The sequence below is a fragment of the Neopelma chrysocephalum genome, unplaced genomic scaffold, assembly GCF_003984885.1.
Source record: "Neopelma chrysocephalum unplaced genomic scaffold, ASM398488v2 Primary Assembly neopelma1_63, whole genome shotgun sequence".
Lineage (NCBI taxonomy): Eukaryota > Metazoa > Chordata > Aves > Passeriformes > Pipridae > Neopelma > Neopelma chrysocephalum.
The window spans coordinates 1,020,450-1,037,897 of record NW_020897720.1 but is presented as its reverse complement, the minus strand read 5'-3'; the positions used below and the strand labels follow the sequence as shown (position 1 = coordinate 1,037,897).

The 17,448-nt window shown below is 40.0% G+C and overlaps 1 protein-coding gene across 2 annotated transcripts in view; it reads left to right on the top strand.

Moving 5' to 3' along the window:
- Positions 1-16,896, top strand: part of DOCK2 (dedicator of cytokinesis 2) — a 164,339-nt gene extending 147,443 nt beyond the window's left edge. The window contains exons 42-52 of one of the 2 annotated variants that reach the window (XM_027682715.1): positions 555-636; positions 2,863-2,947; positions 4,472-4,558; positions 4,860-5,036; positions 5,568-5,651; positions 8,054-8,191; positions 9,243-9,370; positions 10,998-11,178; positions 12,719-12,839; positions 13,826-13,968; positions 16,141-16,896. In XM_027682715.1, coding sequence (XP_027538516.1) covers positions 555-636; positions 2,863-2,947; positions 4,472-4,558; positions 4,860-5,036; positions 5,568-5,651; positions 8,054-8,191; positions 9,243-9,370; positions 10,998-11,178; positions 12,719-12,839; positions 13,826-13,968; positions 16,141-16,215 — 1,301 coding nt within the window. In that variant the 3' untranslated portion in view covers positions 16,216-16,896. The remainder of the gene's footprint in view (positions 1-554; positions 637-2,862; positions 2,948-4,471; positions 4,559-4,859; positions 5,037-5,567; positions 5,652-8,053; positions 8,192-9,242; positions 9,371-10,997; positions 11,179-12,718; positions 12,840-13,825; positions 13,969-16,140) is intronic. The other variant, XM_027682716.1, reaches the window with a different exon arrangement.
- Positions 16,897-17,448: the final 552 nt, after the last annotated feature.

Sequence of the window (17,448 nt, the reverse complement as noted above, 5' to 3'; positions counted from 1 at the left end):
CTGAAGAAAAAGCTACAGAATCTACCCAGGGGGCATGAGTCAAATGTGCTGAAATATGTAAGAATGAGATGTATTTACTTACAAATACAGTAGTCAGATTTAAAAAATAGCACTTCCATAGGAAAAGGAAATCTCAAGTAAAAGGGCTGTTCCATTACAGATTTCAAAGATGAAATGTTAACCATCATGACTTTATGCAAGCCTAGAGCTAAACAGTGAAACTGTTAACATCACATGTCGTTGATGTTATTTTTGTAAGTTGGCTGAGCTTTAAAATTTAATGAATGAGTCAGTGTGATAAATTCAGCTGCAGATATTCAAGCTCAGTAAATAATAAAAATATGTTCAAAGTTAATATTAATACATATTCACTGGTTACTACTGACAGATTTTTCCTTTTTTGGCTAAGGAAACTCCACAAATGAAACCCTGAACACTGCAGATTTTTTATCAGGAAATGTCTTTTTTTATTATTATTATTTTTATTTTTATTTCCCCTGCAGCCTGCAGTGTTTCAGCTGTTAATAACATGCCCTTAACTTCCACAATTTCAGATATCCAATGTTTTACAGTGCAGCCAGTCCTGGAGGAGCAGCCCAGATTCAAAAATAAGGCAGTACCTGATCAAATTATAAAGTAAGTGGATTTCTGTAATAGATGTATAATGAGAGTTAGACCATATTCCTAAATTGAAAACCATTATTTTGCCAATGAATCTTAGAGTTTTTATTGCCTTAATTTGCTGAGTTACGTATTCATAGAATCATTTGTGTGGGAAGGGACTTTTAGAGGCCATTTAGTCCAACTCCTCTGCAACGAGCAGGGACATCCTCAACCAGACCAGGTTGCTCAGGGCTCTGTCCAGTCTGTCCTAGGTATATTCCCAAGGAATTCCATGAAAGAACATTTACCCACCTACCACTGAAGAAATAACTTCTGGTTCCAGGGCAGGGAGGTGGAATCTCTGCTTTGGGTGGAAGTTATTGAGTTTTCAACACATCTTCTTAGACAAGTGATGGAGAGAGGGGTCTGAGAGGTCCCTGGCAACGAGAGTGGTTGAGTTGAAGGCTCTTGTGCAACAGAATCTTGTTATGGCTTGTCTTGCCAAGTGCAAAATGCATGGTGGCAAATTGTTTCCATTGGCATTGCGGACAAGCTTTTGTAAAGGAATAAAGGAAATGAATTGTCCAAAGTATTCTGAGAACAGAGTGGCTAACAGCTGTGTCCAAACCAGCTGTCACCTTTGCCTGCAGCCTTCTCTGGAGAATCTTTACTGAAGTTGCAGCTGACTCAGGGTGGAAAAATAAGAATCCCCTCCTCACGTGCACCTAAGTAAAGCAGATACAAGCACAAGGTCTTGTGCTACAGGATTTAAAAACAAACAAACAAACAAACAAACATTCCCCCTTAAAAAACAAACAAAACAACCCAAAAAACCCCACAACAAACTGTGGTCCCAATTTCAACTTGATTCATTTTTAAATCAGTGACTGAAAGGCAGATTCTAAATGTGGTCCTGTTGGACTGGATTTCAGAGAAGTGGCAGCCCCACTTTGAGCTGGTGACAGTTTTATGTGGTGAAGTGCTCCACATAAAGCAGAATCTCTGCTCAGATGGGAGATTTTGTAATGGTTTGTCTCAGCTGCAGAATTCAACCAAACTGCTGATTCCATCTGCTCTTGGGGATTTACTGTTACGAGTGTACTTTATTGGCCATTACATTGTTAGTTACATTAGTTGATGGCAGTGCATTTATTCTATCAAAGAGCTTCAAAATATCTGTCCTTTCAGATGGAACTGTATGAAGTGACCTGACTCAGTGTGGCAGCATTTTCCAGTTTCTTTCTTTACTGATGAAGATAATCTGAGCTCTTTGGGTCACAAATCATGGGTTCCTATGAACTAACACACCATGGTTTGCTTAGCTCAGCTGTTTGGGGCTTCTCTGTTTGTTTGCTTCTCTGGGCTTCCAAAACATGGCTCATTTTTATTATAAGAGATTACTAAGATTTATTTTTTTTTCTCTGCAAAATTAGCTTTTACTTAAAATGGCTTTAAATTTAATTAGTTTTTAAGAAAAACCCCAAAACCCAAAGGGAGAGACTTTTCTGTGGACAGCAAAATACTCAGTTAAAACTCCTCAGTCCCTGTTCTTTCAAATTACTCAGTGTTAAAAACCAAGTGGTTACAAGTTCAGTGAAAATATGTGCTCACAGTGATGGAGAAAAATCATTAGCTGAATAGAATAGATTATAACAGGACTTTGCAAGACATTCTTTACATTGGTGTCCCCCTCTACAATATACATTTTCTTATCTATCACAAAGAAAAGTGTCATTAATGGCTTCATTTGTTTATTTTATTGAATAAATATTGTTCTGCATTGTGAGCAGGGATATGATTAAACTGATTTGTTGTGTTGTGGATGAAAAAACACTTGTGATCCAGTCCAGGTGGAGATATCTGCACTGTTCAGTCCGTTATCTTGAACAACATTATGCTCCCTGATAAGCCAACAAGCAGGGCCTGTGCCAGAACAAGAGTTCAGGAGAGGAAAAATCTCTTCTAGTCCTTCTTCTGTAGGTTTGAACATTAATCTGGAAGTTCTGGAGGGTTTTTTACCCAGAAAATACACCCAGTCACAAGCTGAAGCTTAATAATTGTAAAATATTGTGTGTTGACCGTGATTTATAGATGAAGTAGTTTCCTCCTGAGTTTTCAGTGAAGTACTTTTTTTCGGAGCAGTAAATTTGCTTTTAATTAAAAATTCAACTGACTCAAAATGAAATATTTCACTGCTATAGCAAAATCCATTAATTTCCAGGTTCTGTATTTTACAAAAGTGTTTTTTAAACCTTCCAGTTTTTACAAGTCCAACAACGTGCAGCGGTTCCACTATTCAAGGCCAGTCAGAAAAGGATCTGTTGACCCTGAAAATGAATTTGCTGTAAGTAAATTAATGACAAGGTGATGGATGTAGTTCTGGTAACTGTGAATTTTGATCCTAGATCCTTCTTTAGCCCAGGTTACTCATTATAGACACCCTGAATTTAGGATCTGGTTCATAAAAACAAATGCAAGACTCTTTATTTGAGCATAACTCCTGTGTACTTAACAATGCACCACTTTTTCAATTGCAGGTAAACGTTATGTACTTAAGCACATCCAACATGTTTGTGTTAAGCAGTAACATTTCTGGTACAGACTTTCATTATGAAACGAGGTGACATGTAAATAAATATCAAATGCTTTGCTGCTTTTAGTTTACAACACTTTTATCAGCTGCCAGCTTGGTGATGAGGTGTATGTTGTCTGCTTTCATCAGTCCTGTGAGATCCTGACAGACTAGAGAACTGCCTGTGTCATTTTTCCTGCCCTGACTAATGGTGCAATGCTGAGGAATAGTCTTCCTTGTTCAAATATGCTGAGGAATCTACACCATCATAAATTACTTTTCAGGGTTGTGCATAAAATTGTGGGAAGTGTCTATATTTTCATTTTACGGGTATCTGATATTTTACAGTTTGTTCTGAAAAGCCATCCAACCTTTATGGCTAAAGCTGTGCTTGTGTCATCTGATGGGAAAAGCCATTTCTTTCCAAAATGTACAATATCAGTTCTGTGTGTGCTGATTAGCAGTGTCAAAATTTCCATATAAAGGAGCTTCTTACCTGCTGTTAAATTAAGGTTTCAGATGCAAATACTACCCTGGCACCCCAGAATTGCTCTGTGTTATCAAGACTCTTGATGCCCCTTGGCTTCCTTTGCAAACTAGAGAGTTTTGAACCTATTTATGAATATACTTTGAAATGGTTTTCCAAAAATTACATCATTGATGCTTTCATTGCTGATGACAACAGACCACATGCAGGTGGAAATTGGGATATTTGGAGGATGACTTTATTGCATTTGTTGTGGTTTTCAGTTCTGGCAGCTTAGCTGAGCTGATACTGTAAAATAAGGAGCAGTAAATGAACTAAATTATTTTAAAATACCAACAGCCTGTCTTGTTCAGAAAAGGAAAATGAAAGGAACTAAAAAAGTCAGAATGCTAGCAAGTTGTTATTGGGCTATTACTGCTTTTACTTGTAGAAATAATTGGGCTACTACTGCTTTTAATTGCAGAAATACCTTTTGAACGTGGAGGGAAGAAATATAATCTGGGTAGAGGCAGGAGCAGGTCATTTAGTCCCAGTCATTCCATCTGTAATGGCAAAAATAGCAATAGACACTAAAATATTCAAGGGTAATTTTCTTTTTTCCTCTGCTTTGTGCAGGCTTTGTGCCTGAAGATGACCTAATCTGAAACCAGAAAAATTATTCCTGCAAGTTGCCGCGCTAGATTAATGTCGCGGTGTCTTTTTATGCAAAAATATGCATGTGTTTTCCATCCACATTCATTTCACTCTGGTGTCTCAGAAGGCAGAAAAGATTAAAGTGTGATTTTTCTCCCGCTCTGTTTTCCTCACAGTCCATGTGGATCGAGAGAACTTCCTTTGTCACGGCCTACAAACTTCCCGGGATTCTGCGCTGGTTCGAAGTCGTCTCCACGACACTGGTGTGTACTAACATGTGTTAACGTGCTAAGAGCCCATAAAACATCTATTGAATCCCCATGTACGAAATTCTTAGCAAAATTATCACACGAGGCTATTTTTTTACTTATTTTTATCCAAACAAACCTGTTATTACTTAGGTTTTATCGTTCTGCTAACAGGATCAATATATCCTGTGTCTGATTTACAGTCTCACCATCAAGACCTAAGAGAATTGAGCAAATCTATGTTGGTTTGCTGAACTGTTGTTCATGGAGTTTTATAAAACTGTATGAGCCTTAGAAGCCTTTTGTTTCTTTACAGGCTGTAATTAGTCCTTTAGAGAACGCTATTGAGACTATGTCCACGACAAATGAAAAAATTCTGATGATGATTAACCAGTACCAGAGTGATGAGAACCTTCCCATCAATCCACTTTCCATGCTTCTGAATGGAATTGTAGATCCAGCTGTTATGGGTGGCTTTGCTAAATATGAGAAGGTAAGAGCTTCTAAGTCGATGCAAAGAACATATTCAGATACATCATTTCATAATTCTCCTACACCTTGTGTTTATAGTGGCAGTGCAATATGGATGGGGAATGTGAAAGCCATAATTAATCCATCAATCAAGAGATCCTCTTATCCTCATTTCCTGGTCACCTCTGTCTTTGAATGCAAACCAGAGTAACTGAAGCTCAGAATTAGTTGATGTAAATCATGATACTCCAAACCTGTGCCTTTTTACTTTCACTGCAAGCTTAACAAAAGAAACAGTAATTGGGTTTCATAATAAGAGTCTCAAACTCAGAGATGTTGGATAAAGACTGAAAACATTTTAACAGAAGAGCACCTCCTCTCCCAGCTGACAGAGTGAGGAATTATCAGCAGCAGCATCTGGCTGAAGAGCATGGCTGTGTCTCTCTTATTTGATGGCCAATATTATGATCACCAGCTGGGCTCAGTGATTGACTCTCATTTCTTTACCTGTCAAAATGATGGGCTGAATTATTTTTTTTTTGTTTTGTCTAAGGCTTTCTTTACAGAAGAATATGCCAGAGACCATCCAGAGGATCAAGAAAAGCTGAATAGACTCAAAGATCTGATTGCTTGGCAGGTAACTTCTCACTGACAGCAGCCACTACTGAGGCTTCATCAGCTATTCCTTTGTTCCCTTCCTTTCTAGCAGGGGAACACAGCATTTATATCCATTTTCACTTTTATTTTTTCCCTGTTTCCCAAAGCAGGGAGGGGTAGAAGAAAGAGAAAATTCTTGTTACAAACTTCCTGCCTAGTTCTGGGTGAACATTAGGTCAGAAAGGCACTTGTAGAACACATCATTTGGAATGGTTTATCAAAAGCCACACACAGAGAGGGCTACATTTATGGCTAAAAGGGCCAGGATTTCAAACTCAGGTTGTATTCCTGGAGACAAAAGGGAGAGCATGGCAAAAGTCACAACAATGTCATGAATTGCTGGGAAAACAAGCATTGGCAAATGTCAGAACCTCTCTTGGGAAACAACTCTTTTCTAGAATTGAGTATCTGTTGTTGTTTGTGGCAGGTTTTTTGCATTAGAAACTTTAATGGAGTGTTAGCTGTTCTCAGGAATTACTTTCATGCTCAGTGACTCTCCAGGATTGCTGCTCCGTGTCTTTTGTGTGACAAATAGCAAGGAAGACCATTAGTAAATACTTTTAAGCTGCATCTCCAGAGCAAAGTTGGATATTCTGCCCATGTAGCAGCACTGAGGTTATTTGGGTTTACTATTTATTATTTTATAGGTAGTGGAGACGTGATAAGACAACCAATCCTTTTGTCCTCAATGCACCCATGGGAGGTGGTAGCAGAAAAACCTCTATTTTTGCAGAGATTCAAGGGAAAAGGGCTCTTTTCATTGACCTACCTCTTTGTTATGATAATGGAGCAGAGCAATACATGACCTCAGAAATTATCAATTCTATTTCCATTATCTAGTCCAAAATAGGAATCATTGCCATCAATATATGGCAAAATGAATGAGTGTGAGAGAACAGGTTTGCATTTTGGCCCAGAGGTAGTTTGTTAAGAAGCCACAAACTGCTGAGTCCTGTGAAATATAGATGATTTACATGAGAAAGAACTGTTTGCTGTATAAATGAATGGGCCTGGGGGATGTTAAGAAACAATGAGGGTTCATCTGGAATTTTCCTCTCAGAAATGAATGGCTCAAGATATTTCTAAGCTCCCTGACCTAGTCGAAAGTGTCCCTGCTCCTTGCAGGGGGTTGGACTAGATGACCTTTCAAGGACACTTCCAACCCAAACTGTTCAGTGATTCCATGGTTCTGCTTCATGGATGAGAAACAGCAAAAATTAACCATTTATTCCTCTCTCAGCTTTGAAGTGAACCTTCCAAATAGCTTTAATGGATTTGTTTTGCACTGTTTTCTCAAGGTTTTTGAAGTTTCCTCCTGTTTCATTGTGATTCCTCACAGCTTGGTTATCAGTTTAAGTTTCCAACCTTCACAGCTTTCTCCTGGGTCCTTGCCCACTGAAGGCTCTGTGTGTTGCTGCTTTCTGACCAGCAGAAGTACTCGGTGGATTAGTGGTGTAGATTGACTATAACACCAGCTGGCATTAGGAAATTAAGTGGTAATTTCTATCTATCCCTGTAAATCCCTCTAAAGGGGACAAACATCTCTCTGTAATAGATGGACTTTAATACCATGTTTTTAGAAGTTATATTGAACTTGAAATTCCATAAAATACAATCAGGTCGATGGAGGGACCAATGTATACAATGTTCATAGTATTTGTGGGGTCAGAACACAAAAAGGAACCATGAAATCCAAGTGGATTTTACAAAAAAGCCCAAACATTGCTGCAAAATCACTAGAAGTTAATAGTAAAGCAGTTAGAAAAGGTCAGTGGCAGAAGGGTAGCTAAAAGTATTTTGCACAGGTCTCACAAGTTGTCATCTTCAAAGGCTGAAAGGTAACAAAACTTTACAAAGTTTCACTTTCAGAATGTGCTTATTATTAATAAAACAGCACATCAAAGTCTGCTGTCTGATATCTTTGATATTTGGGTTGGTTTTAACTGGATATAACCACATTACCACCATGGCAAAGGTGATGGTAGCAAGATAACAGCCAAGGAAAAGGGGTTAGAAAGTTTATTAATTTTTTAATTGCTAAACAAGCCATTGCTTCTGACAAAGGAGAATGATTTTTCTAAGAAATACCGGTGTGTTTAGTCTCACATGAGATCAACATCAAAACACACAGAGGAGAGGAAACAGTCACTATGAGGCAGCCAAGATTTTTCAGAGATTTGCTGAACAAACCCATTTTTCATGAGCCCTTTCCATCTTGTAGTTGTTGCTCAAAGCTGAGCTCAACAGACAAATCCATGTGCCAGTCACAGGAGGAGTTTTGCAGCTGACTCAGCAGGTACTTTAAGTGGAGCCAGGGAGGTTGTTGGACTCAATTTAACAGTCTCACTTTTATTCTTCTTTTTTTTTTTTCTTTCTCTTAAGATACCTTTCCTTGGGGCTGGAATTAAAATCCATGAAAGAAGAGTTTCTGACAAGCTTCGTCCTTTCCATGACAGGATGGAGGAATGTTTCAAGCATTTAAAAGTCAAAGTGGAAAAACAATATGGAACCAGAGAACTGGTACTGCTCTCCTTTTAACCTCTACCTCAATTTCTCTTTATTTAATACACATCTTGTTCTAAAATATATATATATATATATATATTTTCTTGTGGACTGAAGGCAGCAGGAGCTGAGTTTTGTAGTCCAAGATTTGATTCAATTCTCTGGTACATCAAATATTCCTCATTCTGGAAGATTTGGAGTATTTTGAGTATTAAAATTGCAGTCTTTTCAGCCTTATTAAGGAAGTAAAAGCAAATTCTCATGTCTGTTCTCTTGGTAACTTTTCTTAGTGGTTTAGGGCTTTGATCTGCAATTGATGTCTCCCTGTGCCAGCCACTTCCAGCTGTGTTGTGAAGTAAAACCTGTCATGGGTATAATACTATAAATATTAGTTGAGACCAAACTGAGATATCTGAGAATTGAAGGATGACTTCTGAGCACAAACCCCCCAGACAATTCTTGAATAAAATAGTCTATCTGAGCTTGTGCAGCCTAGCAGGAACGATGTTGCCTGGGTTTTGTGATTAAACACTGGTTTCTTTGGAATTTATTTTATATTGTTGCTTTCAGCATTGATAATTTTATAACAGGATTTAATTCTTCTCTTATGGGGGGGGGGGAATAGCAAGTTTCTAACCTAGATATTGTGCTTGTTATACACCTGTATGATGAAAATTCTCTATATTTATCTCAGTCTGATTTTTGTTTTCACTCCCATGCCCCATCCTTGCAATAATCCACAATTAGCAATATTCCCTCATACTTGAACCCTTCAGAACTTAAAAAAACAAAAACAAAAACAAAAACAAAAACAAAACAAAAAAACCAACAAAACCCTATTTGAAATTTTGCAGAGGATGTAGTCTGTGAATTGAGTTTGGGAGGTCTGAAGAGTAAACATGCATCCAGACAGAAGATACAATCACAGTAACTCATGGCAGTAAATAATCTCTCTCATGACAAGTGTTAAAACATATGTAGGATTTTCAAGACCTGCTGCAAAGGGATAAAAGGAGGTTCACCCAAAGTTGTTTGGTACAATGTGTTTCTCTTTCCCATCCTGCAGCCGGATTTTGATGACAAGAGAGTGGGAAGGCCGAGGTCAATGCTGAGATCCTACCGTCAGTTATCCATCATTTCACTGTCTTCCATGAATTCAGAGTGCAGCACTCCCAGAAAACCTGCTTCAGAAAGGTTGGTTATGAATGCAATGCTATTTTTCTTTTCAGTCCTGTCTTATAAGTTTTATGAGATTAAACGAAAAGATTTTTTAAAAGACCACCAGCAGTCTTTTCAGACTATGCCACAATTATTTAACTGTAGCTCTCACTTCTTCCAAGCTTAGAGCTGCAGTGTTTCAACCTTAATGCACGAAATATACTCAGCTCTCACTGAAAAAAAAAAAAAGCAGCAATTCTTTTTCAGAAAACAAGTATTTTAAAAATTGCTTTTCAAAAATTTACAAGGATCTGGGGTTTTATTGCAAGTTTCTCTTTATACGGCTTTTAACTTAATTACCATCTTTTTGTTTGTAAAATGTGAAGGAAAGGAGAACAACCTCTTTACAAACTTGGACTTTTAGTAAAGCCTGTAGTGATGTAAAAGGCTCTGCCTAATATGCTTTAACTGCAGCACTGGGAAACAGAGATTTTAAGTCTGAGAGAACAGTTATAGGGTATTGATCAGCTTCTTCATCCACAGTTTCGTTCACTTTATAAATTATTTTTTGAGCACACAGAACTTCTTCCCAAACAAGGTACATATAAAACTGATCTTGTCAAGCAGTGTTTGATTATGATTTTTTTTTTTTAAACATCTGATCTACCTTTTTGGGCAGTTCACTTGTTAAAAGCCCTGTGATGTATGAGCCTAACATGGAAGTGTTTTCTTCTTAAGACACCCCTCTGTTCTTGCATGTTTGACCAGTTCATTTTTAAACATTTTTTACACCCTGAGATGCCCAGGTTGCTCTTCCAACCCTTCAGCCTCCACTCCAGGAGGGTGGAGCTGCCAAACACGATTTGTGTGCTGCAAACATGCTCTGCCAGCCCTGTGCCTGTGACAAAGGACACCTCCCACAGAACCAGACAAGTCCATTTAAGCAGCTACATCGTGCACCTATTTTGAATTGTCATGGTGCTAATTTGTTTCTAGGAAGCACAGGTCAACAAATTCACCACACTACTTGATTTGTCAATTTTTATGTTGTAAAATAAGTTCACATTTAAAAGGCTAATTGCATCAACAGAGAAGGGAGTAAAACCAGCACCAATTTCATGGGGTTTTTTAATGAGGAATAGCTCAATTTTTAAACTTTTAAAAACTAGAGGAAGAGGAGGGAGTAGGTTTTTAATCACTGAGTATGTGCATTCTTATCCAATATGGTGACATAAATAGGAGGATGCATTTAAAACGTGGCAATAAATAGCAATACTCTGTTCCACTTTGGTCCTTTTCAAACCAAAATAGCATGTCTTGCTTTCAGCACCATCATCACCACACATCAACTTGCCATGTGAGCTCTAACTCTGCTTAGTTTAGTTCTTAAGCTAATGCACAGATCTTTAAAAAGGGATTTGAGCTAGTTTTAATATTTTACATTCTTTGCAACATTTTAAGATGATGTCTCACTGCCTGAAGGCATCTTATTTGTATCTACAGTTGCCAGCTGAAGCACATCCTAGACTTTTTGCCAGGCTGCACAGAAAGTCGAAGGAGAGGATGACCTGCATTTATATTTCATGGGGAAATGACATCAGAGCAGCAGTGGCTTTTAAAATATCACTCCCCAACTTGAGCTTTTTTTCTTTTGTTCCTGCAGCTTTGATCTGGAAGCATTGCTACCAAAGCAAGGGAAAGCAGAATCAGAGGAGACTGCTCCACCAATTAATCCTCATCCTGAAGTCAAGATGAGAAAGTCCAAAAAAAGAACAAAAAGAAGCAGTGTGGTGTTTGCTGATGAGAAGACAGCACCTGATCTCTCTATCTCTGGCATGAAATGTGTATGTTGCCAATTTAGAGTATAATTTTATAATCCATTAAAAAAAAAAAGGACATTACTCCAGTAAAATATATCCCACAGAACTCCAGCTGTCTGGGGAAATGTGCAGGATGCAGAGATGATCTGCCCTGCCCTGAATGGCACCTGCAAGGGGGGGAAATCAGAACACCTCTGCTTGCTGATGGTGACAGATAACACAGCTCTGAAGCTGCGAATTCTGAGGCTTAGTTAGTTTAAGACTGTGCTGGGAGGGTTAAAGTGGCTCTCCTGTGGAGAGGCAATTGGCTGTGCTGACATCTCAGGGCAGCTCTCACAGTCAGGGCTATTTGGGAAGTGATGAGCCCTGGACAGTTTGTACCCTGTTAGGGAACAGGCAGCTGTTCAGAAACTGCAAGATTGCAAACACTGCTCCTTAAATGTGCCAGCCTGGAGTTTGGAAGCACTGGCATCTCTCACTCCATACATCATCTCAGTGCTTTTATTGCTCTGCTGGATAATTAAGAGGACTTAAATAACTTAACGCTGTGCCTTTATATATATATATGTTTATGTGTATATATATATGTGTGTATATATATGTATATGTATATATATGTATATATGAATGTATGTGTATATATATATATAAAGAGAGAGCTTAATTCTCAGGAAAATTTTCTTTTAGTATAGAAATAAATAAGCAAATAATTGTTGTATAAAATGAATAAATAATTAATCAAATAAACAAATAACTATACAGGGCTTGTGGATCAAATCCTGTCACAATTCAAAAGTCAGACAGTAAAAGGTTGTTGAATTAAATGGAGGGAGCATAAATAGTTTGATCACAAATTTTTTGAAGGAATCTCAAAGGGGAAATGAAGTGAGTAGGAAGCCAAGGTTCTTTGGGGAAGCAAGAAGGAATTTCTGGAAGATTATGGTTGTCTCACACTAAATGTCCTCATGCAAAAGAGAGATGTAAAGCACAGTCATGCTCTGAGAAGCATTGATATACAAATCCAAAATATATTAATATACTAACCCAAAATACATTGATATACAAAACCAAGATACATTGATATACAAACCCAAAATATATTGATATACAAACCCAAGATACATTGATATACAAACCCAAGATACACTGATATACAAAACCAAGCAACACCTTTGGCTTTTGATTCAGTTAGATAACACAGACACTGTGTGGATTTCATGGAATATTGAGTCACAGGATCTTCTTTTGCTCACAGCATCCAAGCTGGAAATGTTAATGCAATGGGGAAAGATGTTTTCAGAACTTCATTTATCTTTGCAGATCACACTCAGAGCTGTCTGATGGTATTATGGCAAAAATAGGGTAGGAATGCCATCCTACAGTTCCAGATTACTTCTGTAGCTTTTTTAGAATAATTCTTTTCTTATGTAGAATGAGAAGTATTTATCTGCCTATAAATTACCTGCAAAATTATTGCATGTTTTTAGCTAGTACATAGTATTATACCTGGACCTAACTCTCAGTTAATCATTAATGTCTTTTTTATTATTATTTTATTAAACAGCTGTCAAGGAAATACGAGTTCATGAGTGACACCAACCTCTCAGATCACGTGGTGGCCCCTCAGAAAACATCTGTCCTCAAGCAGATGAGCACTGTCAGTCGTTCTATGCCAACAATCCCAGGTAAGCTGCTCTCCCTGGGGTGAGAGTTCTGCAATTCTTGATCTGGTGTCCAGAAAAAAGCAATCCAGGGTTTGCTCCCAGCAGGGCAGGCAGTTCCCCCCACGCTCCTCTGGGACAAGGAACACAGTGAAAGTGTGTGCTGTGGGTGAGGCTGGGCTGCCACAACTGCCCAGGAGCACTGTGCTGCCCATGCAACGGGAAAATTCCCCAAGTGTCGCTTCTGGAGCTCTGAATTTCCTTCCTTGTGCAGTGTGGACATTCCCCCTGCCTGTGAAAGAGTAAAGGGTCATTCATGGTCCCTGCCTGGCAAGGTCTCATGTGCAGGAACAAGGGCTCACAGCTGAGGGCAGGAACAGGAAGGAAGAAACGCTCAGTGCTTTGTTTTGGCAGATGAACATCCCCAAAGGTTGTCCCATGGTAGGGTTTCTACTTCTGCTTTTGAAGTTGGAGAGGAATCCCATAAACCTCCCTCACAGCAGGAGGAAGGGGAAACAAGATAACATAACTGCCCACTGGACAGATGGATGGTGGGATGAGAGAAAAGGGGAAAGTGTGACTGAAGGTGGAGCTTCTCTCTTGTCCAGGGTGCAGAGAAAACAAGCCCTGTATCCTTTACCCCCTTCTTCCACAGCACATCCCATTCCTTAGCCTGCACTTCACCTCTTCCCCTCACTGTCCCTCTCTTTTTAGAGGTCTGAAATAGATGTTTAGCACAACACAACAAGACCACTTCTTTGTCATGTATTTATCTATTTTTAATTCTTTGGCCAGATTGGTTTTTGGGTTTTTCCCACTATTCAGTTTCAATCTAATGAAGTTTAGTGTTTCCCTGTTACTTATTTTTGTATTCTAAGGATATAGTTAGATTAAAAATGCCTCTTTTTTTTTTTTGTAGCGAATGCATTATTTTCAGTTCTGCTTTGCCTTACGCTCTGACTCTTCTTGTTTGGTTTTGTTTTGTGCACCCAACATGTTTCTGTTCCAAGGACTAACTCTGTCCATCAGCACAGTGGCACCCGATGAAACTATTCCCTCACACAGGCTGAGCCAACCAGTGTTCCCTTCCACCTCAGAGCCTGACAAGAAAACCTTCAAAAAGAAGAAAGTGAACCAGTTATTTAAAACAATGGTAGGTCCTGTGTGTTTAAGGAAAAACAACAACAAAACAAAAGCGTTCAAAAATTCTTTGCTATGAAAATTAAGCATTTTTAAGATAACGTAGGATCGTCAGTCAAACTTTGCTTCTTTGTTTTTATTGTTGTCGTCAGAGAGCGGGGTGGAAGCTCAGCGTGGAAGGCAAACTGGCTGTGGCAGAGCTTTCTGGGGTAGGGATGTAGGGATGCAGGGATTTAGGGATGCAAGGATGCAGGGATTTAGGGATGCAGGGATGCAGGGATGCAGGGATGTAGGGATTTAAGGATTTAGGGATGCAGGGATGCAGGGATCCAGGGATGTAGGGATGCGGGGATGCAGAGATGCAGGGATGCGGGGATGCAGGGATGCAGGGATTTAGGAATGCAGGGATGTGGGGATGCAGGGATGCGGGGATGCAGGGATGCAGGGATTTAGGGATGCAGGGATTTAGGGATGCAGGGATTTAGGGATGTAGGGATGCAGGGATTTAGGGATGTAGGGATGCAGGGATGCGGGGATGCAGGGATGCAGGGATGTAGGGATGCGGGGATGCAGAGATGCAGGGATGCGGGGATGCAGGGATGCAGGGATTTAGGGATGCAGGGATTTAGGAATGCAGGGATGTAGGGATGCAGGGATGTAGGGATGCAGGGATGTGCATCCCTGTGCAGTTCCGCGGCTACACCACGAGAGGGCGCGCGTGGCCCGCGGTGCCGGCACAGGCGGGAAGCGGCGATTCCCGATGGGATTCCCGGTGGGATGTGACGGCCCCGGGCACGGGGCGCTGGGACCGCAGGGAGCTCAGCACAGCACAAACATGCTCCTGTGAGCCGGTTCCTGAGCTCAGAGATGCTTCTTTGAAACCAGGAACTGGCTCACGCAGGAGCCCCCAGTGTTGCTCAGGACAGGCAGCTTTCCTTTAAAAGGGGGGACCTTTTGCTGGTTTCTGTGGGAATGACACAAAATTAAAACTGTTGAATTTAACGTTGTGTTTGACAGCCAAAAGGAAAAAAAAAAAAAGAAAAAGTATATTCAGTGCAGCTATTAAGATTCAGAATTTGAAAGTTTTCCTGTTTTTTCAGGTAGTGGGAGGGTGACATTTCACAGAATCACAGAATATCCTGAGCTGGAAGGGACCCACAGGGATTATCCAGTCCAACTCCTGGCCCTGCCCAGGACACCCCAACAATCCCACCCTGTCCCTGAGAAGGTTGTCCAAACACTCCTGGAGCTCTGGGAGCCTTGGGGCTGTGCCCACTGCCCTGGGGAGCCTGGTCAGTGCCCAACCACCCTCTGGGGGAAGAACCTTTTCCTGAGCTCCAACCTAAACCTCCCCTGACACAGCTCCAGCCATTCCCTCGGGTCCTGTAACACAGAGATCAGCACCTGCCCCTCCTCTTCCCTCCATGAGGATGTTGAAGACCCCAGTCAGGTCTCCCCTCAGCCTCCTCTTCTCCAGGCTGAGCTGACTTCACCCACTCCTCATACAGCTTCTATTTAATTTAATTGTCTGGGATGCTTATAATATTTTTCACATCAACTCTGCTGATCTTTCAAAACAAAACATTTTTAAATTTTTTTTTTTTGCTCTAGGGAATAGGTTTCATTTTCATCCATTACTTTCTGCAGTCTTTAAAAATAAATAAATAAATAAATTGATAGTGCCTTCAGGGACCATAGAGCAATATTTGGGAAAACCTGCATTTAAATGTGCTCATAATCATATTTTTCTGGTAGGAACAAGAATAACCCATTAATTTGAAGTCTATAGTATTTCACTTACATTCAATTTATCACTTGCTCTTTTCAGACCCAGGAGTTACAGCTTTGCAGCATGATCTCATCCACTCACTTTTAAACCTAAATAGCACATAAAATACAGAGGACAGAATGTCCTTTCCTACCTGATGGAAAAAGGACTAACTAAAGCTAAAAATTCATTTATGAGGTGCTTCATAGCATGCTTGGAATCATGTGGACAGGTTTAAACACAGGTTGAAGGTTTTGCAGAATAGGGAAATGATTTAAAACATCCAGGATTTGGTCAAGGCCTTTTTTTTTTTTTTAAGCTACAACTTAAAGCCACAAGCTGGTAATTAATATGTGCATTACTACATCAATACAGAGCCACTTGAACTCATGGCAATCTGCTTGTGTTCCTTTGCAGCGCATTTCCAGAGTCCTGGAAGATGGAAAGCAGTCTGTGGAGCACCATTTCAAACCTTCATCTACAGACCTGTGATTCATTGCATTACAAGGCCACTGCTCAGCTGAAAATATATATACAGACATACATTCTATTTTAGAGCACCATCTACTCTAAAGAAAGGCACTGGTGGCTCATGGAGAATATGAACAGCACTCACGGGCTCTGACACTTGTGATACAGATACAGGAATAACATTTGAAGAAAATACTGCAGGATGTGTCCACTGGGATGTGGGACAGAAGGTTATTGAGCCTCTGGTTATCCAGGTCAAAGGGACTGGTGTGTTCCCCGAGGACAAACCCTGTTCCTGGGCAGTGAGATGTGCTGAAAGGCCAACTGCAATGCCCTCGGTGTGACATGAGGAAGATGTGCCCTTCCCAAAGAGCAGGGGAGCCATGGGTTTCTGTAGCTTGTACAGACACACTCCAGCTCTCTTTACACTCTCTGGCAGTGTAGTCAAGGCAACAGATGGCTCAGCACAAAATTTACCCTGACAATTTACCCCGTGGCTGTATCTGGGTTTCCAGCCCCCAGATCCCTCTGCTGCTCCCAGCACACTGCCCTGTATCCTCAATCTTTCCCAAGGCTGTGACACCACATGCCTGAGTTATTTTCAGAATAGCAGCTCTAGTGTTGAAAACTAGTGCAAGAGTTTATTTAGACATGTACAAATTGACATTACATCCAGCAGTATGATGAACAAAAGCTGCGTTTTCTACTGTTCAATAAAATGTTGAAAGTCTGTTGTATTTGCCTTGAACCTTTCTCCCTGAAACCTCTAGGTATCATTCTGTAAAAGGTAATGGTTTCTTGCTGACATGGAATTCTGTGAGTCCAAGTTCTCTCTTCCCAACTCCTAAAGTAGAGTTGGAAGATGATGCTTCAGTGGTGTGAAGCTCCACAGCACTGTAGGTCAGCATCTTATTACCTGTCAGTTCTTTTGACAGGCAGGTAAGTTATCCAAATAGAGGGGTTTCTAAAAGATGAATAATTGATTTCCTTCCCTCATCCCTTTATGTTTCAGACACCTACATTGGTCTCTATAAAGTAAATAAAATATGACCACGTATAGTGTTGTGGATGGGGGAGACTGGCCTTGCTGCCATTTATATGGATACAGGAAAGGCAAAGAGGTTGAAGTTATTCCTTGCTGAGGGTTTGAACCAATGGAAAGACATCTGCAGTTTGTTCCAAGCCTAAGTATTTCTATCAACACTTACTTTCAGAGTGAATAATTAACTTTATGAATTTAGATTCTCTTTGCAA